The sequence below is a fragment of the Desmodus rotundus genome, chromosome 6 (assembly GCF_022682495.2).
Source record: "Desmodus rotundus isolate HL8 chromosome 6, HLdesRot8A.1, whole genome shotgun sequence".
NCBI classification, from domain to species: domain Eukaryota; kingdom Metazoa; phylum Chordata; class Mammalia; order Chiroptera; family Phyllostomidae; genus Desmodus; species Desmodus rotundus.
The window spans coordinates 105,438,602-105,465,241 of record NC_071392.1 but is presented as its reverse complement, the minus strand read 5'-3'; the positions used below and the strand labels follow the sequence as shown (position 1 = coordinate 105,465,241).

Genomic DNA, 26,640 nt, shown 5'->3' with positions numbered 1-26,640 from the left:
GGCTCGCCCCATTCTGATCAAGGCAGGATTCAAATTTCCTCAACAAGGTAAGGGGAGCCTCACAGAGTCCTTTAGGGGTGCTCCAAAGCTATCTAAAGATCAGCTACCTAATATTCTTCATTTTTACTTTGGGGAAACTGAGGCACAGAGCAGGAACGTGACTTGTCCCAGGCGAGTGAGTCAGTATACTGAAGTAGATCAAGAATCCAAAGGGAGGCCTGAGGTAGCCTGAGCAGAAAACACTTACTTCACTTGTCCCCTCTGCCTTGAATTCCAAATCCTCCTCCCTGACTTCCAGGAATGGAGTCCCCTCCAGTCTTCTTTCCCCTGGGCCTGTTCCATCAGCCACGTTTCCCTTCCCTCCCTGCATCCCCTCCTCTGCCCTCTCCTGCCCCCAGCACAGCCCTGAGGCTGGCAGAGGGTTCCTCAGGGGCTCCACTCTGCTGGAGGGCACGACCTGCTGGCCCTAACTGTCCCATCTAGTGAATATCCCCTCTCTGGGTTACCACCTGGAAGACTTTAGACGTTTCTTTCCTGCTTTCGCTCCTCAGCGACTTTGGTGCTTGGACACCATGAGGCTCTGACAGCCCACCCCCACCCCACCTCCTGCCAGGCCTGCACTGGAGAGATGTAGACCCGGCTCCAACGCTGGCGGCCAGGTTTCCTGGAAGGCCACACTGCCTCTGGGGCCAGGGAGAGAGAGCTCAAACACCAGTGACTCAGCAGGCCAAGCCTCAGTTTCCTCACCTGGGAAGGGCACAAGAACCCTGCCTTCCTCAGAGCTTGCTCATAACTGCTATGGAAAAAGTTATTACAAGGGCGGGCAAAGTACAGGACAGTGTAAGGGTGGGGGGCGATACTATGTGATCCTCTACGCTGCCTGGGCTGTATAAAGAAAACCTGGAAAACACGTAAGAAAGCAAGAGCAGTGGTTACTTCCGGCGAAGAGGGTGGTGGACTGGTGGTCAGGACACAGGTGGAAGTGAGACCCGCCAAAGGACACCTGTTGCTTTTTGTTTTTACTTTCGAACCATGTGAATGCAGTATCGATTCAAAAAATAAATTACAAAAAATTAACAAATTAGGTAAACTGTCAAATAATCATCATCATCACACATACCTCAACGAGAGGACGGGTGTGCAGCCAAGATTGAGAAGCGCTAGAACTTGATTCAAGGAGCAGAGAAAGCCCGGCTCCCAGCCTGAATCCTTGGGCCCTGTATTTTAAGTCGGTCTCATTCTGCCAGTAGCAAAATAGTGGTCGTTGGTACTGAGGATCAGGAGCTTCCTACTCTCCAGCCACAGTGCCAAGCAGTGTCTGCATATCCTCTCATTGAATGGGCATGCTGGCTCTATGAGGAAGCTTTCATTATTCCCATTTTACAGATGGGCAAACTGAGACTCACCGAAGTTGCAAGTACTGAGTTATGCAACTCGGATGCACCTCTAGGCCTTTTATGCTCCAAATTTAAAGCCCTCCCACAGTGTGTCTCAATCTTGGCTGCACATCAGAATCACCTGGGAACTTTAAAAAATACTGATACCCCGCACCCACCCACCCCTACCCCAAGATTTGATCATTGGTCTGCGATGGCGCTTGGGTATCAGTATTTTTAAAAGGCCCCAATAATTCTAATTCACTATCAGGGTTGAATCCTTGACTTATGCTAGACAATTTTTCAAATGGGAAATCAAGGCCAGGGAGGGGAATGGCCTTGCCCAAGGTCACACAGTGGCAGGACACAGAGCTGGGGCAGGGCTGACATGGAGCCTTTGTGAAAATAAGTAAAAGACACCCACTCTGGGCAGGCAAATCCCCACGGGCACTTGGCTTGGTAAGTGGAACAGGGCTGGACTTCCACCTCCGCTTGCCAGAGAAGCCCTGTGTAGTGAGCAACCTACCCAACTGTATGCAGTGACCCTGGCCTGACTCTCGGGGCTCCCGCACACTTCACTTCGGAGACCTCCTGGCAATCCCTGGAGCCCTTCAGAACAAGGGTGCAGGGAGACCCAGGGTGGTTTCTGGGATGCGGGTTTCTCCTCCCCAGAACAGGGCCTGGGCTAGGCCAGAGCTCCCCATCATCCTTCAGGCCCTGCAGGGGTTGGGCAGTCCCCATCTACCTTGCAAGGTCACTTCTGCAGATAAAGTCAGGATCTTAACCAGAGGGGAGAAACATAAACAGGATAGCAACAGCCTCAGCCCAGAAGTCACAAGCCACCTGGCAGGAGACAGCCTGTGGGGAGGCCCCGCCCACACAGACCCAAGTCCTCCTGGCTTCCTTCCTGATCCCTTTCCCAACCATATTCTCTACCCTGCCTCTTGAGTTGTGGTCAGCATCTCCCACAATGTCCTACTCTCTGGCTACAGCAGCTTCCATGCCCTTCCACGTCTCACCATGTTCTCCACTTCTGGACATTTTTCTGCTTAGGATGCCACCCTGTCCGGGAATCCATCCCTGACCACTCCAGCCCAGATACATGTCTCCCTTCCCCCACCGTCCAGCCCTCACAGCCCATGCATAAAGCCCACCTGAGCATTGGATGGAGCTTATTTTATCCTCATACTGGCCAGCTTTCATTGAGCACCTACTGTGTGCCCTGGGAGGGCAGGGTAGCCTCGGGGTTGGGAGTGCAGACTCTGGAGCCAGACTGTTCAGGTTGGAATCCCAGATCTTCCTTCTTATAAGCTGTGTGAGCTTGGGCATATGGCTCAACCTCTCTGTGCCTCAGGGCTGGGCGATAGAAACACTGCCCATCTCAGAGGGGTTGTGAGGATGAATGAGTTAGCCCGTGGTTGTCATTGCGCGTATCTCCGTCCATTTCATCCTCACGACAACCCAGTGAGTTAGAGGTTGTTACTCCCAATTTAAAGGTGAGGAAACTGAGGCACAGAGAGGTTGAGAGAGTCAGGGTAGGGCTCTGCATCTTTCTCTGTGGCCTGATGCCTGCAGAGAGAGGACATGGCTAAACGGGTTATAACTTGGAGCCCCTGGTTTACAGCTCCTGGCTGCTCCTTGAGGATCCACAGGACACAAAGCCAGGTGAGTTCCCCTGATGTAGGCCTTCCAGTTGCTCTCAGGCACCACTCTGGTCCGAGCTGGCCCTGGGAGGGAGGGGGAGCGGTGGAGGAGGGCACTGAAGTACCATCTTGTTCACTAAAACACCGAGTACATCACTCAGTCCCAGAACTAGCTCCTGTCTCCCCTGTGCTAGCTGGAGACCCAGGACACCTGGAATGGCCTTCTGTCCTTGCACGGGTCCCTTCCCCCCTCCAGCCTCTACCTCCCCATCCGTACAGGGAGTGAGGGGGTGAGTCTGGACCTGCAGTTTTCTGGTGCTCACTACCCGTAGCTAGCTCAACCTTTCACATGAATTATTAAGGAACGGCACACCCAAAGTCAGGCACCGGGTGAAGCGGGGCCTGTGCACACCTCCCTTGGCTCCGGGGAACCTCCGAACCCACTCTGAACGGCCCCAGGCCACCTCTTCCGACAGGCTCTCCTGGCTCTGGCACTGCAGGATTCTCGAATCCCGAACTCAAAGCTGCCGCTTCGCATCCCTGTTTGGAAAGCTTCCCCACAGCTGCCTTTATCTCTCTTTGGTAACAGAGCAAATTTGCTCAGGACCCAGAACAGGGGGAACTAGCAAACTGTTGACTCTTAGGCAAAACCTCCCCTCTGGAGGGCAAGCAGAGGATGTGCGTGGGGAGGCCAGCGGCCTCTTGCATAACCCGGGCGGCCTTCTGCCCACCCTGGCCTTTTCAGGGTTAGGGGTGAGGCAAACCGCAAACTCATGCCCGGTTAATTTTTTAAGGCAAAATCAACAGGCTCAGCAATGATTAGCAGGCAGGTAAGTTCGTCTTAATCATGCTGAGGACAGAGAGGAAGGAGGCTCCTGGGGGCCCAAGGATGGGGCTCAGTTATCAGTTAACCACATGAATGTTGTTTCCTTCCAAACTCATTGGCCTTCAGCCCCAAGCTCCCTCATCTTCCTCCCTGGAAGCACTTACATGGCAACCCTGTGGCCATCAGTCCCTGGGCAAACACACACACCGCCATCCCAGGTCTACGGGAGGCAGTGCCAGGGCCCCGGAGGGCCGCAGTGGATAAAGGGGGTCCTCGCAGAGCTGGCGGCCTTCTTCTCAAGGCAAATCTTCCCCATTACCTCTGCGTGGCCTTGAGCATGTCCTTTCCACCCTGTGGGCTTAGTGAGGGGCCCTGGGTCTATGGTACAGCCACACACCCGGGGGCTCTGTGTCTCTGCCCACCAAATGTGGGGGTTGGCTGAGACACCCTTTCCAGTCTCGAAGTCCTGTGAGGCCTGTACTCCGGGGTGAGGAGGGTGGTAGGAGCAGAGTTTTAGGAGTCAAGGGGGTAGAAAAGATGCCCAGAACAGGGAGGGTGCCTACCTGGTGTTGGCTGTCAGTACCTGCGAGAGTCAGGTCCCAGCTCTAGGAAGAGGGCTGTCCTCAGGTGGGAGGCAGGAGTGCTGTGGGTAGGATGGGGCTGCAGGAACGGCCTGATAGGCCCACTTGGGCCAGGACCTCTTCACCCCAGACTTTGGGAGCTGCCAAAGGAAGCAGCCCTGGGCCTGCTGGCTGCCTGGACTGGAGTTTGGTCAGTGGTTGGGGACCTATATTGTGAGAAACTTAGGACTTTGTCCACAAACTGGAATTTGAAATTTCAAAGGGGCGAACCTGAAGGGCCCTACCCCAGAGTGGAGATGGCTTGGCTTCTTTCCCCTACGACTTTTGTTCTTTGTCTTGATAAGTCCCTGACTCCCTCACCGCTTGCTCCCCAGTGGCAGGTGGGGGAGGAGACCAGAGACAGCAGGGTGGTGAGCACCCACGGGAAGTGAAGGCACCAGGCAGCCCAGGGCAGCTGCGGTCTGGAGGATGCCCCGGAACTAGCAAGTGCCAGGGACAGGCCCCTTCGTTTCTCAGGTTGCCGAGCTCCTGGGTGGTAACAGGACGGTGGCCCCACCAGCCCAGCGCTCCAGAATTCTGGGTGTTTTGTGTGTGTGTGGGACTCCAGGAGGGAGGCAGCCTGCAGGGGGTGAAGCCCTCAGCTCTGGAGTCAGGCTCCAGTTCAAATCACAGCCCCTCCTCCTTTGATCCCTGTGGCCTTAGGCAAGTCACTTCCCCTCTCCCAGTCTCAGTTTTGTCATCTGGAAAGCGGAGCAGATGAGTGGGGATGCGTGAAAGGTCCTTAGCTCTGGGCCCAGTACAGCTGCAGCTGTGGTTCACCCCTCGCCAACACCTGGCCACCCAGGGCAGTGCTAAAAACCACCCCTCTCTCCTCCTTGAGGCCTCCGTTTCTCCATCTGCAACATGGAGTTGGACCTCAAGGTGAGCTCTGAGGCCCTCTGTGGGCTCCTGGGGAGCTAGGTCTGACAGCCTGAGGGGGCGGGGCAGAGATAAGGAAGGGCTGCTGGGGAGCATTTGGGATCTTGCCCCCGGGCAAATGTCGTTAGTCTGGCTCAAATACAATCTTATAAACATTACATTTTTAAAAAAAGGGCTGTTGAGTTGATGGCATCGAAGCCAGGGTTTGCTCACGGCTGGGCATCCACCCCTGGAGCTCTCCTGTGCAGGGGCCCCGATTCCCATGGGTTAAGAGGCCAGTGGGTCAATAGTCAACCACCGATGACAGCAATTGCTGCTGTTGCACAGTACGACTGTCCTTGGCTGCTGTAGTCCAGTTGTCACTGAGGAGAAGGTTTCAGCCCATTTGTCTGATGCCAAAACGAAGGCTGAGAGAGGTGGAGCAGAGTCTGGGGAGCTGGCGGTGCCTGGATTTTGACCCAGGCCTTTCTGGTTTCAAGGCCTGTGGTTCATCCTCTAGGCGGTTGGGGTTTGAGTGGGTGGTGTGGGGTGGGGCTGAGAACCTTATAATAGTATCTCATTTAATTGTCACAACGAGCTATGTCAGGCACATTTGTAAAGAAGAAGAAAGCCAGGTTTCAAACTAATAACTTGCCTGAGATGGCAGAGCCAGTCGTTCTTACAGGTGGGGGGTTGTTTATATGAGGAGCGCGAAGGTACCGTTCAGGGTCAGCTAAGGGTGGGATAAATCATGTATGTCACAGGTTACATAAGTCCCATAGTTCATGAGTGGGCAGATTTACTTTGGGGGTAGGTTGCGGTGGATGAGGGATGAAATAGTTTTCTGGAATGTGCCTCAGACAGTGGGTCATACATGTTGTGCGTTTGGCAGAGAGTGTATGTCACCGTTTGTATACTTAGCAGCTTGTCCACCTGTGCGGGCTGTCCACCTGGTAGTTCCTGTGTGAAACGGGTCGAGTACAGCATGGCTCACCCTAGGTGATCACAGACCTCAGTGAATTCAATCTAAGATATCATCTGTAGAGGTGGAAAGGTTGTTCTTCTTGTTACCAATTAAACTCTGGCATGTCAGCGACCACAGTCGGGAAATGTGGGGCGCACCTCTCAGAATCGGTGAGGTGCCGCTTGTGTAGACCATGCATTGCTGGGTGGTGAGAGGAGTGGCTGTGTGTGGCCCGTCATGGGTGCCAGACAGGTGGCAGGACCTGGAGTCAGTCCTTGGAGGCACCCCCAGTCCCCCAGAGCTGCCCCACCTCCCCCTTTGCATTCAACCCTTGGCCAGGTCTCCGGCCCTGCTTGGACTGCCCCTGAGGCCACTGCAGTCAGGATCAGATGTCCCCGAGCAGGACATGGGAGGAGCCCACCGTTAGGTGAGGTCTTCTAGTGCAGGCCCTTATGGAGTCTCAAAGTGTGGGTTGTGGGGGGCACTCCCTCTCCCTCCCTGGGGATCTTGTCCTGACCTGCAAACAAATGGGCCAGGATCCTCCCCCCATTTCACTGATAGGGAAATTGAGTCCCTGAAGGGGATGTGATTGAAACAAAGTCATCTGAACGATGGCAGAGTGAATTCCAAACCCTGGTCTCCTACTGACAAATCTCGCCTTTCTCCATCTGAACATTTGCTCCCCTTCACTCCCCACCCCAGTTATCTCAGCTCTGGGCCAGGGGGGTGGGTGGGAGATGGAACTGGGAGAACAAAGCTATGTGAGCAAAGAAAAAGCTTCTAGTAATTGAAAGAACATGATGAGGGTGACTCTACACACCCCGCAGACACACACCGCCTCTCCCACTGGCTCGCCTAGTCCTTAATTCACCCACCCATTTGCGCATCTCCTCATTACTTCACTCTCTCACTGACTCACCCACTCATCAATTCACTCCTTCCCACATTCATGCGCCCTGGCTCTCACTCACTCGCCCTTCAGTCCACCTGCTCCCTACTTCACCCACCCACTCACTCACTCGTTCACTCTCTCATTAGTTCACCCACTCCGCACACATTAATTCCCCTGTCTCCAATTCACTCGTTCTTTAATTCACCCACTCCTGAATTCAGTCTGTCACTAATTCACCGACTCTCACTAACTGGCTGTCCCACTCGTTTACCCACTCTTTCTTGTTTTAATCCTCCCCGGAGGGTATGTTTTATGAGAGACAACCGGAGGATTTTAGAGGGAGCAGAAGGGTGTGTGACAGAGACAGACATAGACAGGCATCAATCGGTGGTCTCTCACGTGCATCCGGACCAGGGATCAAACCCTCAACCCTTTGGTGTACAAGACAACGCTGCCACCCCCCTACCCGGCCAAGTCCAGTCCACCCGCTCTTGCTCACGGTGTTACCAAATCCCGCCACCTTGGTCCTCCCAGCTGGCAGAGGAAAACAGGCTCCCAGGCCGCCAAGCCTCAGTCCCTCTACCTCTGCCCAGTGAGTTCTGCCTTCCACCTTGCAACCTTGCCTCATTAGCTAGGCCGGGAGCTCTCGGAAATGTTGGTAAAGAGGGCAATGAGGGGAAGTGGGTGAGCCATGAGCTCAAGTCTGGCAGGACCAGCAAAACGAAAACACAGGACCCCATGTTCAGAAATTATTAAGAATTTCGGCAACAGCAGAGTCTGGAACCAAACTCAGGACCCAGGTGTGGGCTCTGTGCAGCTGCTCGGGTGGCATTCCTGTGACACCCACTCCGAAGGGAGGGGGTGAGTGGAAAGGAACCAGGAAGACAGGAAAGGATGCTTGCTAGGCACCACTTGGTGCTTCACTGATGCCGTCTCACTGAGCACTGAAACCACCCTGGAGGCCGATTGAGCTTCAGTTCCCGCCTCTGTAAAATGCACACAGAGGAGAATCATTTACCCAAAGTCACGATTAGTAGGTGGTAGGCGCCTGAGTGCAAATCCCGGTCCATGGGGCTGCAGCTCCTTGTCTCTGCCTATATGGGGGGGCGGGAGGGGACCAGGAGGATGTGACAGGGAATGAGAGATGGAGTCTGTCTGGTCTGGAGCAGCCGGGTGCTGTGGGGGCTTGTGGTGGATGTAGCAGGGTCATGGGGAGCAGAGCAGTGGAACCGAAGGCGAACCTGGCCCTACCAAACATCCAATTCATTCTGCTCCCAAAGAGGGTGGGAAGCTGGAAAGGAGCTCCCGGGATCCAGAAGATTGCTATCTGGAGCTTGGGATTTAGGTTTGTAATTCAGGAGCCGGGAGGCAGCTTTATCTCTGTAAGAGCATTGAGGGTAGCAGTCAATGATTCGGGAAGTCATTGAGTTAGGGCGCCTCGGTGGTGGCTGTCAGTGTCCCTGCATATCAGTTAGACTGCCTGACTTGGACTGACAATGACTTGGAGGGTAGCTGAGTCAGGGGTCAAATGAGGGCTCATGAGCTGGCCCCTCCATCTTGCAGAATCAATAACTGAATATTGGTGAGTTAAGGCCCCACCAGTTGTAACAGCACCCCGGGTGTCTGCCAGAAACCAACAAACAGCCAAATCCCTGCGGCCCCGCCCAGACTGTCCATCAGTGGGGGAGCCGATTAACCATTAACCCCCACCCCTCCCTGGCAGAGCCTCCACCCCTTCCCAGACGCTAGGCCAAGACTCCTGGGTGATCCTCCCAGAGGACAGTTGGAAAGACAGGAAGGCAGAGAGTGCGCCTGGGAGGAGACAGGGGGAGGGTGAAGGGCGGGGGCCGGCTCGGCCAGGAGCCTTCCAGGTGGGCATCCTGGGCTGGGCAAGTGACTGAGGTGTGGAGGGGGGAGGATGCGCCTCTCCAAAACCCTTGCCGACATGGATATGGCCGACTACAGTGCTGCGCTGGACCCCGCCTACACTACCCTGGAGTTCGAGAGTGTGCAGGTGTTGGCGATGGGTAATGGTAGGTGGGGGCAGGCGTGCCCAGGTCGGGGAGCGGGTCTGTGGCCCTCGGTGTTGGGTCGGGAGGAGAAGGATATACAGCGGCCAGGTTGGTTCAATAGGGCAGCACAGGTGTTGCGGGCGAAGGGAATGTGCCCAGGTACAGTGACCAGAGGCGTTCCAGGTCAAGGGAGGCCTGCAAGGGCAGATCTCCAACAGAAGTAGGTCCCAGGAATTCCTGCCAGGCCCTTCCGGGCCCTGGTACCTCAAAGCCATTCCTGTTCAGCATGTCTCTGGGAGCGGGGCCATGACGGCGAGCTCCCTCTTGACATCCAGCTCCAGGATTTGGGCCCAACATGGCCCCTTCTTGAATGCCTTGGGCCTAGGTCCAGGGAGACGGGCAGGTACACGCAGTCCCTGGAGATGGTGAATGGAGGCACAACTGGGTTTTAGGGTGTCTTTGGGACTTTCATGGGGTAAATGCCCCACTTAGAGAAAATGGAGTTCTCAGGGAAGTTTTGCTAAATGTGTGTGTGCACACGCGTGTTGTGTGATCGTGGCCGCCTCTTGCTGTGGTGCGCATGCCTGAGTTTCCCTGTAGGTGGGTGGGGGGTAGTATACTGGGTTGGTGGCCGTGTGCCTGTGGGAACCATTTGCATATTTGTGTTCGCTTGTCGGTGTGCACCTGTTCTGTGTCCATTATCATTTGTGCTTGCTCATTGAGTGGGTCTGTGCGGGTCAGCGTCTCCGGAGGTGCCTGTGTGTCTCTCGCTTAGGCATGTAAGTGGCAGTGCGTGTGTATACTTGTGTCTGTGGATGTGGGTTTGCTGGTGTGCCTTGTGTTTCCTGGGCACACATGTCCTGTGGGGGCATTCGACTCCCGCTGTGTGTACCTGCTGGTGTACGCGTGCACACCCCTGCGCGGAGGGGCAGCCTTCTCTGGTGGGTGCGATGTGTGGACGTGATGTGCAGGATCTGGATGTTGCCGTTCGCCAAATGAGATTCTCATCAGCATCACGTCCGTGTGTCTTCGAGCAGATCTGTTGCATATATGTGTCTCCCAGGTTTATGCCTCTGCTCCCACATCACTGAGAGCCCATCTGAAGTGGGGGGGGGGAGGTTCTCCTCCACAAGGAGGTGGGGGAAGGAAAGAGGCTTGGAAGCTGGGAAGCTCCTGGAGAGGAAGGTCCCTAACCGGTGGCAGGCCAGCCTCAGAGAAGTGGGTGGTAGCTGTTCGAGGACGGCCTGCCACCGGCTTCAGCCAAGGCCTCTAAGGCTTGTGGTCCATTTGGCTCAGCTAGAAAGAGGGGACTGCCCTGCCTGTGGTCAGTGGGCACTGTCCATGGTCGATGTCACCAGCCACTCACCTGTCCCTGCCTCCAACTCTCTTGTGTGACCTTGGGTATGTCACTTCCCCTGTCCTGGCCTCTTCTTCAAAATGGGCTTAATCACCCCATACCTGCTTGCCGGCTGGCTTTTAGGAGTGTGCAAGGGTCACGTGAGGAAACTGAGGGAAAAACATGCAGGAAACGGTAAACAAGGAGCTGTTGCACTAGGCGGGGTGCTGTGTAATCCCACAGGGACAGTGTGTGCTGTCACACCTCTGGCCACCACCCAGCCCCAGGCTGCTCCCTGGGGCTGATGCCATCTACCTCCTAGAGCTCCTGCCTCCAGCTCCCGGGAATGCTCCCGGGAATCCTGTGCTCCCGAGACACGGAGGCCAAGCCTCCAGATTGGGTGTCCTGAAGACAGGCAGCCTGCTGCTCTGGAGCCAGAAAGATCGGGGCTCCAATGCTGGCATAGATCCTTTCCTGTTGGAACCTCAGTTTCCTCATCTGTAAAATGCGAATAAATAATAGCACCTTTCCTCCCCATCCCCCAGAGTTAACCAGAGGATGAAATAAGGTGCCTGAGAGCTTAGCACTGGTAACTGGTCCTGGCCCCACATGTGTCGTCTCGGGAACTCTGAACATCTGTAAGAAGGGCTTACACGTTCTGTGCTGGAGTTTGAAACAGTTTGAGAGTTGAGGTTATGTTTGGCATAGGTGCTGGGCTGCTAGCTCAAAGGCTCCGAGGATAGCTCTCCACCTGTCCCCCACCTCCAATTCAGAATCAGCAGCAGCAGGGGGTTGTTGCTTCAGGGGCCCAGCAGACACCCCAACAATGGTAGTCATGGCCAGAGTCACCGGGTCACCTGGGCTGTGTGTCTGGCTCCTTCGTTAGCAGCAGTGCGATGAGCCTGGGCAAGCCGCTTGTCCTCTCTGAGCCTTGTGTTCTCACCTGGAGAAGCGGACCCTCTGCTGATCCCAGGGGTGGTATATACTTGGCAGCACCCAGCCCATCCTGCCCAGCATGTGCGCACCCCTTCCCCCAGCCTCAACCTGAATGGCCACGAATTGTGGGGTCAGCTCTTCCCCGGGGGTCTGGGGAGGCGAGGCTGAGGGAGAAAGGGCACAAGCATGGCTTAACAATTATCCCCATCTCCGGGAATAATTCACCAAGTGGAGGGGGCCGCACTCCTGGGCACCTTCGGGAGTCTAGGAGATGTTCAGCCAGTCAGTGGCAGAAGGAAGTGCAGTGGCATCTGCTTGCGCATGGGGGGCTGGAACTCTTCTGCTCTGAGAGTCTTCTTCTGCAGAAAAGTTTTTATTTCACAAATGCTGATATAGTGCTTATTATATGACAAACATTTCACTGAATCACCATAACAGCCCCAGGTCACTCTTCTCCTAGAAGTTAACTAATTCAGAGAAAGTCACACGGGCTAGAAAGTGGGCAAGCTGGGATTCAAACTTGGCAGAAGGGCTCCAGATTTTGTGCTCTTAACACAGCACCATGCCCCTCTCCAGTTCTTAGCTGGATGTTCCCTAGGAATTCAAGGTCAGATACAGGGTTCCTAGGAGAACACGCGTGTTATGCCTTTGTGTAGTGTGCAAATGCGTGCATTTTGGGGGGCAGATGGGACATGGTGTTTATCATCTTCTCCAAGAGGTCTATTCCTGGTGGAAGATTTGCTTATAAAAAGAGAGTTTGGCTCTGAAATTTTTTAAAAAATCGAAAACCATTGGACCAGTAGAACTACCTCCTTTACATTTAGGGAAAACTAGGCCCAGGGGAAATTGAAGCAAGAGGAAAAAACTTGCCCAAGGTCACAGGCCAGTTAGTGGTAGCATCAGCACTAGCACCCAGAACCCATAGCACCCAATCCAAGATCTTTGCTACCTGCCTCTGGGAGCCCCCCTCACATTTATACAGATGCTGTAGCCACTGTCCTCACACGGCTCCTCATTTCCCAGGAGAGTTGGCAGGGCCCCTGGGCACTAAGCGGAGACCACCAGCCCTAGTTACCCAATGAGAAGGGAAGGGCAGGACCTGTTTCTGGGCAGATGCTGGGGGAGTATTTGTCCCTCCCACAGCCCCTCTGCCCAGTCAGTCAGGGTCCATAAGGGTTGGATGCATCCTAGGGGGTAGCCAATTTTTCATTACTTCCCAGAGAAAGCTGGGCTAGCAGTCTCCACCATGCCTCACAAACAACTCTGTGAGGTCACCGTCACAGCCATCCCTAAGTTAGAGATGCCAAACAGGTTCCAAAAGACCAGGGGCCCTGCCTGAGGTCACCAAGAGAGTGAAGACATCGTGGCCTTCTGGCTGAGGCTGAAGGCCTGGGGAGAGCCCCACAACACTCGTATTGGTTTGTAAGTCTAAAGCACTGGGAGAACAGGGCCTGTGGGAGGTGACTCTCTGCCCCTCCCCAGCCCTCACTCTTCTTTCTTCTTGTGCAGACACATCTCCATCAGAAGGTGCCAACCTCAGTGCAGCCAACAACCTGGGGGTCAGCGCCTTGTGTGCCATCTGCGGGGACCGGGCCACAGGCAAGCACTATGGTGCCTCGAGCTGTGATGGCTGCAAGGGCTTCTTCCGGAGGAGCGTGAGAAAGAACCACATGTACTCCTGCAGGTGCGGAGCAGCCCCTTCTCGGGGGCTTGATTTCTCCAGCTGGGAAGTGAGCGCACTTGGGCAAATGTTCCCCAGGGTCTGTCTTCTCCCTGGTGAGGTCCCAGGGGTGTCTGCCCTCCCAGGTCTATTTCTTTGGTTTCTTAGGCCTTGTGGATTCAGATGGGAACAACCATTCTAGGAACCTCACTCACACTCAGTCCTACATGCTCGTTGTTGTTTTTCCCATTTAGCCAGTAAGTATCCGTGAGGCTTAGGATCAAGCTGCCTCTGAAGCCTCAGAGGATGGGCCCATCCCCCAAACTAGTGCTTTTCCTGGGGCAAATAGGAGATTGGCCCCAGGCCTTTCCACCTACCCCAAGGGATTCCTAAAGCCTTAGAGATCCCTCCTTTAAAAGATCTGCCGCTCTGGGTGACAACAATAATAAAGTAATAGCCACTGGTTATGAGCATGGTTATAAGCTCCATCCATGTATTATCTTCCCCTGTCAACGCCCCTCTGAGGTCATTACTATTACTATTTCCATTTTACAGAGGAAGCTGTGGCTTGGAGAGGGTTTGGAATTTGCCTATGGTCGCCCAGGCTGATGCTCAGGGCTCTACCCACTAACACTGTGGGGCACTGTCTTTGCTTATAACCACTTCCAGAGAGTGGCTTATGTGGACCAAGTATTGACCCCTAGCTGTACCCCGGATCCGGCTCTGGCTCTGGGCTTTTACAGGATGTGGTGGAAACAGCGGTGCTTTGATACTCAAGGGGCAGGGGCTAGGGTTCCCAGCTTGGCTCTAGCACCAGGCCGAGTGATCAGGTCTACGTGTTGCAGCTCTGAGCCTCAGTTTCCCCACACTTAATAGGACAGGGTTGGATGCCATGGAGCCTTTCTCATGGTTAATGTGAGAACTCCTAGGGGAAGGGGTGGAGCGAAGAGGCTGGGGATCCCCCAGATGGCCAGAGGTCTCGTTCCAGCCTGGGAGTGGGAGGGCTGTGCCTTCTGTATCCAACCATCCAAAGCCCTCCCCAGATTTAGTCGGCAGTGCGTGGTGGACAAAGACAAGAGGAACCAGTGCCGCTACTGCAGGCTCAAGAAGTGCTTCCGGGCTGGCATGAAGAAGGAAGGTGAGCCTCGGCCCTCCCCCTGCCACCGCTGCCCCACCCGCACCCTCAGCTCCCCACAGTCATTTACAACTGTGGCCACAACTTTATGACTCGGTGACAGGCCCCAGGGTGACTGGCTAATGGCTGAGAGAAGGAAGGCCCTAGAAATCTGACCATAGGGAGGGGCTGGGCTTGGTCTTGAGAACATTCAAAGAGATAAGCTCCCACTCTCAGCTACTTGGGTTCCCAGCCACCACCACAAGGCAGCCAAGTCAGTGGTTTATGTATATAATTTCAAACATTAAGAAAGGTATAGAGAATGATATTACAAATGTCCACGTATCACCCTGACTCAAATGTGAATGGGAGGGAGGCTCTATTCCTGAGCTTCCTGTCCAAGGACAAGTCCCAGTTCCTTAGTCATCATTCTTGAATATCAGGTGAGTCAAGGCTTTCATGTTCTAGGGAATGGGAACAAGGCGCCCAGCTTGTCCTAGGAGGTGGAGAGGGGAAGACCGGAGCACGTTGCCCACGGTCTCTCTGGGCCTCCTGATACTAGCAGACACTAATCCCTGGGCTGGGCTTTCCCACGATGGATAGTGCTTTCCTTCCTTACGTCCTTACGACAGCCCTACGTGTCTGGAGCCATCAGTGTTCCCTCTTTTCACGGATGAGGGGACAGAGGCCCAGACTGGTTCGGCAACTTGCCGAAGGCCCCACAGCTGGCCAACGCAAGATCTGGGGTTTGGCCCCAGAGCTACGAACTCAAATTTGGTGATGTTTGGACGACACCTCCATGCTGCCTACTTTCTGCCCTCCAGACCTCAGGAACATTTAGAAATGTTTTGAGCCCTAGCTCAAGAAGCAACAATATTTTAGCTGCTTCTCATTTTCAAATCTCTTTTTCTCCCTTCAACTCACATTTCCCAGCTCTGGGACTGGCCCTGAGCCTTCACTTTTGGCACCCCAGCCAAACCCTTGGTCTAGTCCTGTGCACCTCCTGCTCCTATCCCACCGTACAGCAGGAACCTGGGGCCCTGCCTGCCTGGGCCTACTGAGGAGAGGAACTCAGCTTTGGCAGCCTCACCACCCCTGTGTCTGCCTCCAAGACCTGTTTTCTCTGCTTTCTCCCTAGAAAACATCTTCTGTGTCTCCTCCTAATAGGGCCTTGGTTTGAGCTCACGAGTCCTGTTGGCAGACCTGGGCCCGCTGACCCTGACAGAGGAGTGGCCCCTCTTGCCCTCAGCACAGTTCTAGCGCCCAGACCTCAGTGGTTCTCAAAGTGGGGCAGGGGCTCTTTCAAAGGGCAGATGCCCCCACCTCTCTCTGCCCTGCCCAGTGTTCCCTGGGGTTGAGCCTCTGTCACCCAGCATCACCTCCAAGTTGGGAATCACTCCGTGGAGTGAGAAACATTACAAATGGGAATGTGATATACAGGGGTGGGCAAAAGTAGGCTAATAACAAGGATAAATGATGCAACAATAAATAATAGTACACGAATGAACTGTGTTTTGCACGCTCACAACTGTAAACCTACTTTTGCCCACCCCTCTGTGAACAGTTGGTGGCAAGAGGAAGACTGAGAACTATAGTCTAAGCCCCTACCAGTCCGTGGTTCTAACAGTCAGTGATTCTATCACCCCACAGTCTAAGATTTTAGGTTCAGGGGAATGAATCTCTCACATTAAAATTTTATGCCTGTGCCAGGCAGGTGGCAAAAGGGTTGGCAGCCTTCCTAGACTGTATGTGGCCTGGCCCAGCTGTGGTCAGCCTTTACATATGTCTCTTGTTAAGCATTCAGAGTTATTTCCATGTGTGTCCCCTCAGGGAAGTTTCTGCCCCTTCTGGACTCTGTAAAAGGAGGGGGTTGGTAATGATCCCTCCCAGCTTCGTGAAGTCACCACAGACACGGGGACCTGTGTATTTGTTTCCTGGTCCTCCCCCAAAGCTGCCAAGGAGACCCATGCCCATATCCTGGTACCTAGAAGGGGAGAGAGTGAACCACGCCACCCTGCTGTAGCTTAGCCTTGAAAATAGCATTGCTTCCTGGCTCCAGGAAGGTGGCATTCGGCCAGGGGGGATAGGCGAACTGGCTGATGGCAAGTCAGCGTGGGCGAGTGAATGCTGGTGGTAATTTACACACCTGGGCCGAGCTTGTGTCGTGTGCACGTGTGGCCTGGGTGCTTTGAGAGCAGGCCAGGGCAGCCACGTGTTCAGTTGCCACTGTGGTCGGACTCTGGGAAGCTGAGGGTGTTAACAGTTCCACTGAAGTGTCGCAGTCCCAGCACCCCTCCTCAGCCTGGTCGGAAGTTCCCAGAGCCAAGAGAGAGTTTGGGAAGCTACCGGGATCAGCGGAGTTGAGAAAAGTTTTCATTTTTCTTCTTGATGGTCTTAGCAGGATTTGGGCATTGAAACCCAAAAGTAGTCCCCGAGGGGCCAGCTGTTGGTGATGGATAGTCACTAGACTTTCAAGGATGATCACTTTGCAGAATACACAGATATCAAATTATAATCCGGCTTACAGGACACATATGTATTTTAAAAAGTAGTCCCCGAGGACAGGAAGGCATGTGCTGAAAACAAAATTTATGGACCAGCCAGGTGTATATGAGGCCATCAAATCTACCTCTTCCCCACATTACAGATGGGGAAACTGAGGCCGGGGAGGTGACATGATTGGCTCCAGGATGGAGTCAGAACTGGAACTCAGGCTCCCAGAGTTGGGCAGACGCCAAGCTCCCAGGATTGAAGCTGGCGGTGGGGGGCAGGGAGGGGGTCCAATATGGGTCATCTTGGGCCCAAATTCCTGAAAGTTCCTCTTGACCCCAGAGAAAGGCTCCAAATTTCCTGGGCCTGTAAGTCTTGGCCAGAGGATATTCCGTGGTGGCCAGAAGTGGGTTCCCTGAAGTGATGAAGACTCTGGAGAGAAACCTGGGGGCCCGGGGCACAACAGCAGGTGGAGAATTCTTTCCTGTAATCCAACGCCTACTTGAGCCTCAGCTGCTGGGACCAATGTTAGGCTCCCTGCATCGGAAACCCAGACCAAGAAGAAGGGCCAGGGGTGCAGGAGGTTGGTGGTGGGGCCTTTCTTGGAACCCCAGCCCAGCACCCCCATAAACCCCCATTGAGGGGCTCTCTGAGAAGAGAAGCTCATCCTCCTTTCCGCCTCTGCCCAGGTTGGTTAATATTCAATAGAAGTTACATTAGGTCCCCGACCCTGCTAATACTGAGCAAACATTTGGAAAACATCATTCCGTGACTGAGCTCGCGCCGGGCACTGATAAGGCCGGCCTAACCTTGAGGAGCCCAATCCGCAGCTGCTGACAGCAGCCCTTTTATTCTGCCTGCCTCCTCGGCGCCCCGGTGGGTGCGGGCAGCCGCCGTGGGAGCGGTGTGGGCAGGGCAGGTGGGGCAGGGCCGGTGCCGGGGAGTGGTTCTGGGAGCGGGCACTGGGCAGGGTGGTGGGTCTCCAGAGAGATTCCTTATCTTGGGACTTCTATTTTATTTCCCTGACTCCTGGCTCCGGTTAGACTGTGACTTTCATTCTCGGACTGCAACAATGTGTGGAATCTAGAGACAGTGGGATAGCCAGGGTGTCAACGTTCCCCTGAGAGGCATGGCACGGGGCGCTCCCGCTCCTCCTGCCATTCACTCGACAAACACGTACTGGGCGCCCACCGTGCGCCAGGTTCTGTTCTAGTCGCTGGGGCTCTCGGTTCTGGAGCTTTCCTTCCAGAGGGAGAGAGAGACAGCAAAGAAATGAACGTAGAATTCTGCAGTGAGTGCCAAGAGGAAGAATAAAGCAGGGTGAAGGGCAGAGTGTGAGGAGGGAGTGCCGCATCAGCTGGGTGGTCAGAGGGTATCTCTGGGAAGGTGCCATTTGCGCAGAGACAGGAGTGACAGGAAGGTGCAGCTAAGCCACGGGAGAGAGGGTTTTAGGGAGTGGGAACGGCAGTGGCAAAGGCCCTGGTGGAAGGTGGCAGGGTGGCAGGTTTGGGGGACAGAGCGAGCAAAGGCGATCAGAGAGAAAGGGCCACAAGGACGAGCTGTGGCTTTTCTCTGGGTGGGATGGGGAGGCACTGGCTTTGAGCAGTGGAAGGACACGAGCGGAGTCTCAGCTTTAGTTCACTGAGAGGCTCACAGGCTGCAGGGGCAAGGCCAGAAGCAAAGGGACCAGTGAGGGGAAGGCAGGGCCCAGACAGAGTGGGAGCCGGGACCGATTCCGAAAGGCTTACTGACAGCGCGTGGGGTGTGAGTAGAAGCGGTACATGAGAGAAAGAGACTCCCAGGCTGGAAGTGGGAGAATAAATCTGCCTGTTCCTGAGAAGGGAAGGCAGCAGAGGAGCAGGTTTGGGAGGCAAAAGCTGATAGATGGGGCACTTGAGACCCAGGGAGAGGAGGTGATTCCCACCAGCACTCAGGGAGAGAGTGGCAGTATCGAACAGGACCTGGGTCTCTGCCCACTTCTCCCTCCCTCTTCCAGCATCTGCCAAGCCTCAGTGCACCAGGAGGACTCTCTGAGTCCGAGGGGCCAGGCCACGGCAGCAGATGGGGACATGCAGTGGGGTGTGGGGCCCTCGTGGACAGAGGTCCCAGATCTCTGAGTTCCTGGGAGAGAGCCCAGCCAGTGGGGCAGGAGGACAACGTTCTTTGCTGTCTCCCAGAAGGTTAGTCTGGAGCACACGCAGCCCCTGCTGATGGATGAGGCTGCCAGGTCAGGTGCGGCCTCAGGTCTCCTTGGCTAGGCCTTCTGCCTCAGGGTTCAGAAATCCCTGGGCCATCTGTGTCACCTAGAGGGATTCATTTTGTTTGTTGTGCACGCTTTCATCTGGAAAGAAAGAGACCCTTTTCCAAAACAGAGATTGAAAACCTGCTCTCTAGACAGATGCCCTCTTCAATGCTCAAGACCCACCTTAAGCCCTCTGCCAAGTCATCATTGACTCGCATGCCTCCAGGGATGGGCGGATCACTCCTGCAGTCACCGAGTTGTGTCGGGGGCAGTTCTGGGCACTTGGAAAGTTCTTCCACAAGCTGGGTTAGGTCCATCTCCCCTCCTTCCCACAAGCTGGTCTGGGCTCTGCCCCCTGGACGCCCCTTCCTACTCCCACCTCCAGCTGTGTCTCCTGTGCTGCAGGGCAGCCCTTTCTGGGTTGAACTGTCTCCCCTTGCACCTCACCCACTCCCCATCAGCCATGCAGAAACCCTCCCCTCTGCCACACCCCTACCCTCCCTCCTCACCGTGCTCTGCTGTCCTCACAGCTGTGCAAAACGAGCGGGACCGGATCAGCACTCGCAGGTCAAGCTATGAGGACAGCAGTCTGCCCTCCATCAACGCGCTCCTGCAGGCCGAGGTCCTGTCCCAGCAGGTACTGGGGTGACCTCTCCAGCCACCCGGCACCCCCCACACTGAAGAGGGGTCACCTCCACCCCGTCCTCCCAGCCAAACCCTGGAACAGCAGCTAGAAGGACCCTCAGCTATCACAGAAGGGAAACTGAGTCCAGTGTCACACAGCCAGTGTAGTAACCAAGACAAATCTTGCACCCGGTCTGGCGCTCTGGGGCACTTTGCAGTTCGTGTCGCTGCCTGCGTTGCTCAGGCCAGCAGAGCCACTGCTGTCACTGAGCGCCTGAGGTCGGCTTTGCCCCAAGGGAACAGAGAAGCAAACAAGTGGACAGAGTAGCGCGCTGGGACTCCGCTAGCCTCTTGTGGTGTGACCTTGGGCAAGTCGCAGGTCCTCTCGTGGGCTGTGGTTTCTTCATCTATCAGATGAGGATGATTATCTTTGCCCTGCTTCTCCCCTAGGGCTGAGGGGTCCCTTGGGATTCTAAGGAGCTGGCGGGAGAAAAGGCGGGGACGGGCAGCAGATGAAGGCCCAGAGGGGGCCCTCCTCCCTCCTGTCTGCCTTCTTCCACCTTCTTCCCTCTGTCCATTTTCCCTTGCGCTCTCTCCAGAGCCGAGAAGGCATGCATAGCCCATCTCCCCCTTTTCCAGGCAGGGAGACCATCTGAGGAGGGGGCGCTGTGCAGGGTTCAGAGAGCATGGGGCAGGCCCAGCCTCCCCCAGCATTTTCCTTCCTCTCCCCGCAGATCACCTCCCCTGTCTCCGGGATCAACGGTGACATCCGGGCAAAGAAGATCGCCAGCATCGCGGACGTGTGCGAGTCCATGAAGGAGCAGCTGCTGGTGCTTGTGGAGTGGGCCAAGTACATCCCGGCGTTCTGCGAGCTCCCCCTGGACGACCAGGTGCGGGTGGACTTGGACTGCGGGCGGAGGGGCCCTGGGCAGGAGGGCCCTGCCGGCCCATCCGGGGTCGAGCCTTGGACTGGTTTGATGTTATTTAACAAAATGCACATAGTGCTCATATGTCCTGGAATTTTTTAAATCACTTTGCAAATATTAACACATTTAATCCTTCCAACAACACTATGAGGTAGTGCTGTTATTAGTTCCATCTTATAGGTGAGGAAACTGGGGTACAGAGAGGTTGAGTAACTTGTTCAAGGTCACAAAGCTGGTGTCCCGCAAAGCTGGGATTAGAACCAGGCAAGCAAGCTCCAAAGTCCAGGGGCCCAAGGCCAGGAATCAGGACGTTTGGGAGTGAGCCTGGTTTTAAGGTTGGTTCTCTGTGTGATCTTGGACAGATTACTTCCTATCTCTGAGTCTCAGTTTTCTCATCCGTCAAGTGGAAATTATAATCCCTGCCTCAGAAAGTTGTTGGGAGCATTGAGGATGTTACCATTTGAAAAGTGTGCATCATGTAATGAGGACCACACAGTGCCCAGGCCCCGGCTGGCCTCCCTAAATGTCAGTTTCTTCCTTGTGCCCCGCCAAGATGGTAGAACTCAGCATTTTATTTCCCAGAGTGCATTCTTTGGCATGCTAAAAATGACCCAGGGGAACATGGGGACTGCGTAGTAGGGGAGCGTCTGAGGACACTTGGGTTTCTGAGATACTACAAATGCTAGCTCTGGCTTAGGGCCCCTGTTAGGCCTCCACAGACATTTGTCCTGTTGGGGAAAGGAAAGCTAGGTGGGGTCACTTTCTCAGTTCCGAGGGAAGCTCAGAGTCACCGACAGCCAGGGCCAAGATATCAACTCCTGGTGCACTTGATTCTCAGTTTTGCACAAAAGACTGGCAATGCGTGTCAGTCTATTAAATTCCCTGAGAAGTCCCACAGGTAAGGCATCTGTTGAACTGTGCAGACGGGCCCAGGGCTTCTGAACTCCTCTGACACTCAGACTCTCCCGGAACACCTATTAGCATCCCACGGTGGGACACGCTGTACAAACACCGGTCTGGCTGGTGCTCAGCCTCGCACGGGGGTCTGGGTCGGATGTCCTCTCACGTGGATCCCTCCCGTGTTGGGAGGGATGGCAGGGCAGGGATCTTGGCAGAGCTGCCCCTGCTCTCTCCCCTGCCCCTCGTGTTCTGGCCCTGGTCCCCTCTGCTGGAGAGTCTACATTAATGTTTAATCCCTCCTGTTCCTTCCCAGGGGCTCTGCAGGGCAACAAGACACCCCCAAGCTGAACAATTGTTAACCTCGATTTCCCACCCAAACCTCCCTGGCTGGGGCTCAGAGCATTCTCGGAGAGCAGTGATGGGTGGCCAATAACACAGGACAATCATTAACACCCAACCCCCTGCCTGCTCACCCCCAGAACAGCCGCCATGTCAGGGGACAGGACTGGGGACCATGAGGGTTCCCAGCTCCCCATTCATGGTATATAAGGAACCATCTTGCTTAAGATGTGGCAGGGGGAGGAGGAGACACACCTGGGAAAGTCAGGGGTCATTGTCTTCCAAAGGACACCCCAAATCTATAGACATTGCCCCAGGAACCACCTTCCAAGTGTGTTTACTTCTCGTTTTGTTTGGGGCATCAACCCATGGAAACCTAGAAGGCTGGGTAGCATCAGACAAGGGGTCTGAGGCCTAGAAAGGGAAAGCGATTTGCCCAGGATCACAGAGCAAGGCAGCCGCAGAGCTGGGAGTTGATGCCAGGTCTTCGGCCTCTCAGTGTGAGAGCCACTGGTTATGTGACAAAACCCTGCACCACCCGGGTGCACAGCATGGGAAGTGCTCAGTAATAAGCATCCTTGTCCTGGGCGTGGAGCATGCACTCACACCTCCTGTTGGCCATTTCTCCTCTTTGCCTGTCGCCCCACAAGGTTTAACCACAGGGAAATGGACTAGGGAAGGACAGGTGGTAGCCCAGGAGGGGCTAGATCTGGAGAGGAAGTTAACGAGTTTGCTCATCCATTCATTCACCCATTCCTTCCTTCCTTCCTTCATACAAATGTTTACTGAACATTTACTCTGTGCCTTCGAACAATCGCACCTCCTTCGATGGGCCCCTCAGACCTCGCTGTTTCTGTGGTCACTCTTGTCCCGTTGCTCTTTATCACGTGACCCTCGCCTCCCTTCCCCCTCCTTCCCTTCCTTCCTTGTTCCCCTCCTCTCTTCTTTCTCTCTCTCTCACTTTCTCTCTCCCTCCTTTCCTTTCACCACAGTGCCCCCATTGTCTAAAAAGTGTCTGTCACTTAGTAGGCACTTCACATTTGATGACTGAAAGAAAGAACAGTCAAATGAATTAATGAACAAACGCAATCTTCCTTCGGACTGTAGCCTGCTGTAAGACCTCGAAACTCCCTAACCCCACCTTGCAGATAAGACCCTCGAGGCTGCCAGCCTGCTCCTGTGTTGTCTCTTGCATCCTTTGGACCTCAAGCGAGTGCTAAAGCAGGTGGTCCTGGAAGGGCAGGTCGTGTCCTCCTGTGAGTTGGCTGGGCTCCTACCGCTGACTTCAGTCTTCTGAGGCAGCCTTATCCTCTCCTCAGGGAAGGGGTCTGTCAGCTCATCCCCTTCCAAGGACCAGTGCTCATCCCTTTGCCTTCGCTGGGAACTGACATCCACATCCAAATTCTTGTAACTCCCTCCCAGAATCTAGAACCTTACAATGTCAAGTGAGGGATGCCCTGGAAATCTTCTGGAGCAGTGACTTCCCAAACACAACGGCACACGCCAGAATCAGCTGGGGAGCTTATTTAATACAGATCCTCAGGCCCAACCCCGTCCATACAGAATCGGAATTTCTGATCGCAGGGCCTCAGAATCTGCATTCTTATAAAACACTGTTCATAATCTTTCACAGCAGGTCTATGGGTAGGAATTTGGGACCCACAGTTTTAGAACTTTCAGGGTAGTAAACCCTCTTTAGAGTCTGATGAAAGCCCTTGAGCCTCTAATGAAAAAAGCACACCCAGAATGTTGTCACAGTTTCACCAGGCCCAAAAACCAGGCCCAAAGGGGAGCGGCAACTTGCCCAAGGACACAGAAGTTCAAGGTCAAGAGTCAGCGTTTGGTCTCCCTGCTCTGAGCGCATGTTCTTTCCCCTTCTGGGTTCCTGCTGAATCTTTTCCAGGTCCCTGGTTTGGTCAGCTATGGGGAGAAGGCAGCCATTTTCTGATGCCCACTTTCTGGTTCAGGCAGGTATAGGCAAGTGGAGCAGGCAGCTGACTTGGCCAGGCCAGTGAGTCGCTAGGAGCCGCCTTCCCAGGGGTGCAGACACCAGACAGCATCCCTTCTCCCTTCCAGGTGGCGCTGCTCAGGGCCCATGCCGGCGAGCACCTGCTGCTCGGAGCCACCAAGCGATCCATGGTGTTCAAGGACGTTCTGCTGCTCGGTGAGGGGCGGCCTGCCCGCGCACACTCAGGGTTGTCCCCGGAATTCCTCGTGTGTTCTGATGTGCGTGCTGGAGCAGGAGCAAGGGGCAGCCGGAAACGGCAGAAACCCCAGCCTGTGTCACCTGTGCCTTCATGGCACGTTTGCCCATTGTTTTAATGCTTATAGAGATCACACTATGGGTCAGATCCTAGTCTGCGCACTTTACAAATATCAGCTCCTTTAATACAGCAACTCTTACGGGGTAAACTCTGTTATTTACCCCCATTTTACAGATGACAAAAAACAAACAAGGCATAGAAAGTAATTTATCCAGACATGTCCGGCTTGTTAGTGGTAGAAGTGGGCTTCGACCCAAGCAATCTGGTTCCAGGATCGAGGCCCTTACCCTTGATGCTTTGGTGCCTTCCAGGTGGCCCTGAAATGTCATCATTCTTGAGGGTCTTGTTGGAGAATGGAATTCGGGGTGACGTGAACTGGTCCTAGAAAGCCAGGCTCCAGGCCCAGTCCAATAACTTTAAGCAACTCATTCCTTTAATCTGAGCCTCAACTTCCTCATCTGTAAAATGGGCATGACAGTCCCCAAGGGGTGCCAGCTGCATTGCAACTGCAAGGGACAGGGCCTGCTCAAAGCTAGGGGTAAGGGGTATACCCAAGGTGGCTTCCCCATCCCCTCTCCTTTCCGACCATGCAGGGAACGACTACATCATCCCGAGGCACTGCCCGGAGCTGGCGGAGATGAGCCGGGTGTCCATGCGCATCCTCGACGAGCTGGTGCTGCCTTTCCAGGAGCTGCAGATCGATGACAACGAGTACGCCTGCCTCAAAGCCATCATCTTCTTCGACCCAGGTACAGTCCACACCTCCCACCCGCCCACCCTCGGTGCTCCAGACCTCCTGTGGGGCCTGCACCCTGAGTTCCCAGCCCCATCTCTTTAGCACAACCCGGAGAAGGCATTTTTATTAGCTCCACTCTACAGACGAGGGAGGTCAGGGGTCAAACGGATGGCGTGACTTGACAGGGCGCACTGACTCCCTTCCTCCCTCCTTCCTTCTCTCCCCTTACCGCCTATCTTCCTTCTTTTCTTTCCTCTGATCTTTCCTCCTTTTCCTTAAAACATTTCTATCCAAATAATATCTGCATATACTTAAAATGCAGCTAGTCCTCCCCACCCCTCATCCCCTGCTAAAGCCTAGTCCCTAGAGAGAACCATTTCTGATTCTTTTGACTGTTTCTTCTGGTCATTCCCTTGAGCTCTAAATAAAATGCTAAGTCTGCTCTTTCTTGATTTATCTTTTTTAGATCGTATCCTTCCTCCTAGGCTAGTGGGGGGCTTCACTTTCCTCTATCACCATTCCCATCCCTTCTCTCCCGTGCTCTTAATATATTTTATGGCTATTTTAGGGTCTCTATTGGTCTCCTTTATCACATTTGTTGTATGCTTATGCCTTTATTTCTTGTTCTATCAACTGTGGAGAGGATTTTCTAATCCGTTACTTAGCAGGGTGAACATACAGTAGTCCCTCTTATCCGCAGTTTTGCCTTTTGTGGTTTCAGTTAACTGTGGTCAACCACAGTCGGAAAACATTAAATGGAATGTTCCAGAAATCAACCATTTGTAAGTTTACAAGTGCATGGGGTTCTGAGTAGTGTGATGAAATCTCGCGCCCTCCTGTTCACCCCAGCAGGGACGTGAATCGCCCCTTCCCCCAGCGGATTCACTCTGCACATGCTATATGCGGGCAGTTCAGACATTCAAAAGAGAAGCCGGGAAATATTTCCTTTAAGTGAAAATGTTACGTACGATCCAGTAAGACATTTTCAGAGAGGAAGAGAAAGACCACACTCACATAACTTTTATTACAATGTATTGTTAGAATTGTTCAATTTTATTATTAGTTATTGGTGTTAATCTCTTACTGTACCTAATTTATGATTAAGCATCATGATAGGTTTGTATGATAGGAAAACATGTGGCGTATAACACAGTTCATAAAGGGTTCAGTTCTACTCGTGGTTTCAGGCGTGAGCTGGGGGCCTCGGACTGTCCCTCCCGCTGTCTGCTGTGTTGCGTCCCCGCCCTTTCCTTCAGCCCTTGACTCTCCTCTCTCCATTCCATCCACTGACTTGCCGTCTGCATCTATAGTTATGTCTATGTGCAAAGCCCGATTGTAAAGAACGATGTTAAGGTTCCTGGGCCCCCAAAGGCTTGCTTGCTTCCTTCCGTCCTTACATGTTAGAGAGGACCTACTAGGTGCCAGGCACCTGCATGAAGATCCCCTCTAGAAATAATAGTAATGAAGAAGAAGATGACCACCAATTATGGAATGTTTTTAAGGTACCATTCTAAACACTCTATGTGGATTATCTCACTTATTATTTGCAACATGGTACCTGGGGGGGGGGCAGGAATTGTTATCCCCATTTTGCAGATTAGAAAACTGAGGCACAGGGAGATTGATTAATTTGCCCAAGGTCACACAACCAGGAAATGGCAGAGGTCGGATTTGAACTTCAGACTACCCAGCTCTCAAGCCTATGTTCGTACCTACCACATGTATTCCCTATTTCTTAAAGGGCAAGGTTTGTAGATCGAGCTTCCTTGAGAGCTGTGCCCCCTGCAGCACTCAGCATTGGGGCAGGCAGAGTAACTGCTCAGCAAAGTGTGCGGGACCACTGATGCTGAGTCAGGGTCAGCTACCTGGCTTGGAGGGACAG

At 54.1% G+C, this 26,640-nt stretch overlaps 1 protein-coding gene and 1 long non-coding RNA gene across 8 annotated transcripts in view; one reads left to right on the top strand and one right to left on the bottom strand.

Annotated features, from left to right (window-relative positions):
- Positions 1-4,602, bottom strand: part of LOC123479625 (uncharacterized) — a 52,518-nt gene extending 47,916 nt beyond the window's left edge. Inside the window, exon 1 of the long non-coding RNA XR_006655289.2 lies at positions 4,409-4,602. This is a non-coding gene — a long non-coding RNA (uncharacterized lncRNA). The remainder of the gene's footprint in view (positions 1-4,408) is intronic.
- The window catches only part of HNF4A (hepatocyte nuclear factor 4 alpha), a 53,932-nt gene that overhangs the window by 19,313 nt on the left and 7,979 nt on the right, over positions 1-26,640 (top strand). For 2 of the 7 annotated variants that reach the window (XM_053926300.2, XM_053926298.2), the window contains exons 2-8: positions 3,001-3,041; positions 12,973-13,147; positions 14,167-14,261; positions 19,500-19,606; positions 20,328-20,483; positions 23,835-23,922; positions 24,616-24,771. In XM_053926300.2, the coding sequence (XP_053782275.1) occupies positions 3,001-3,041; positions 12,973-13,147; positions 14,167-14,261; positions 19,500-19,606; positions 20,328-20,483; positions 23,835-23,922; positions 24,616-24,771 (818 nt within the window). Of the gene's footprint in view, positions 1-3,000; positions 3,042-8,944; positions 9,213-9,482; positions 9,595-12,972; positions 13,148-14,166; positions 14,262-19,499; positions 19,607-20,327; positions 20,484-23,834; positions 23,923-24,615; positions 24,772-26,640 lie in introns of those variants that run through there. The other 5 variants (XM_053926304.1, XM_053926303.1, XM_053926301.1 and 2 more) reach the window with 4 other exon arrangements.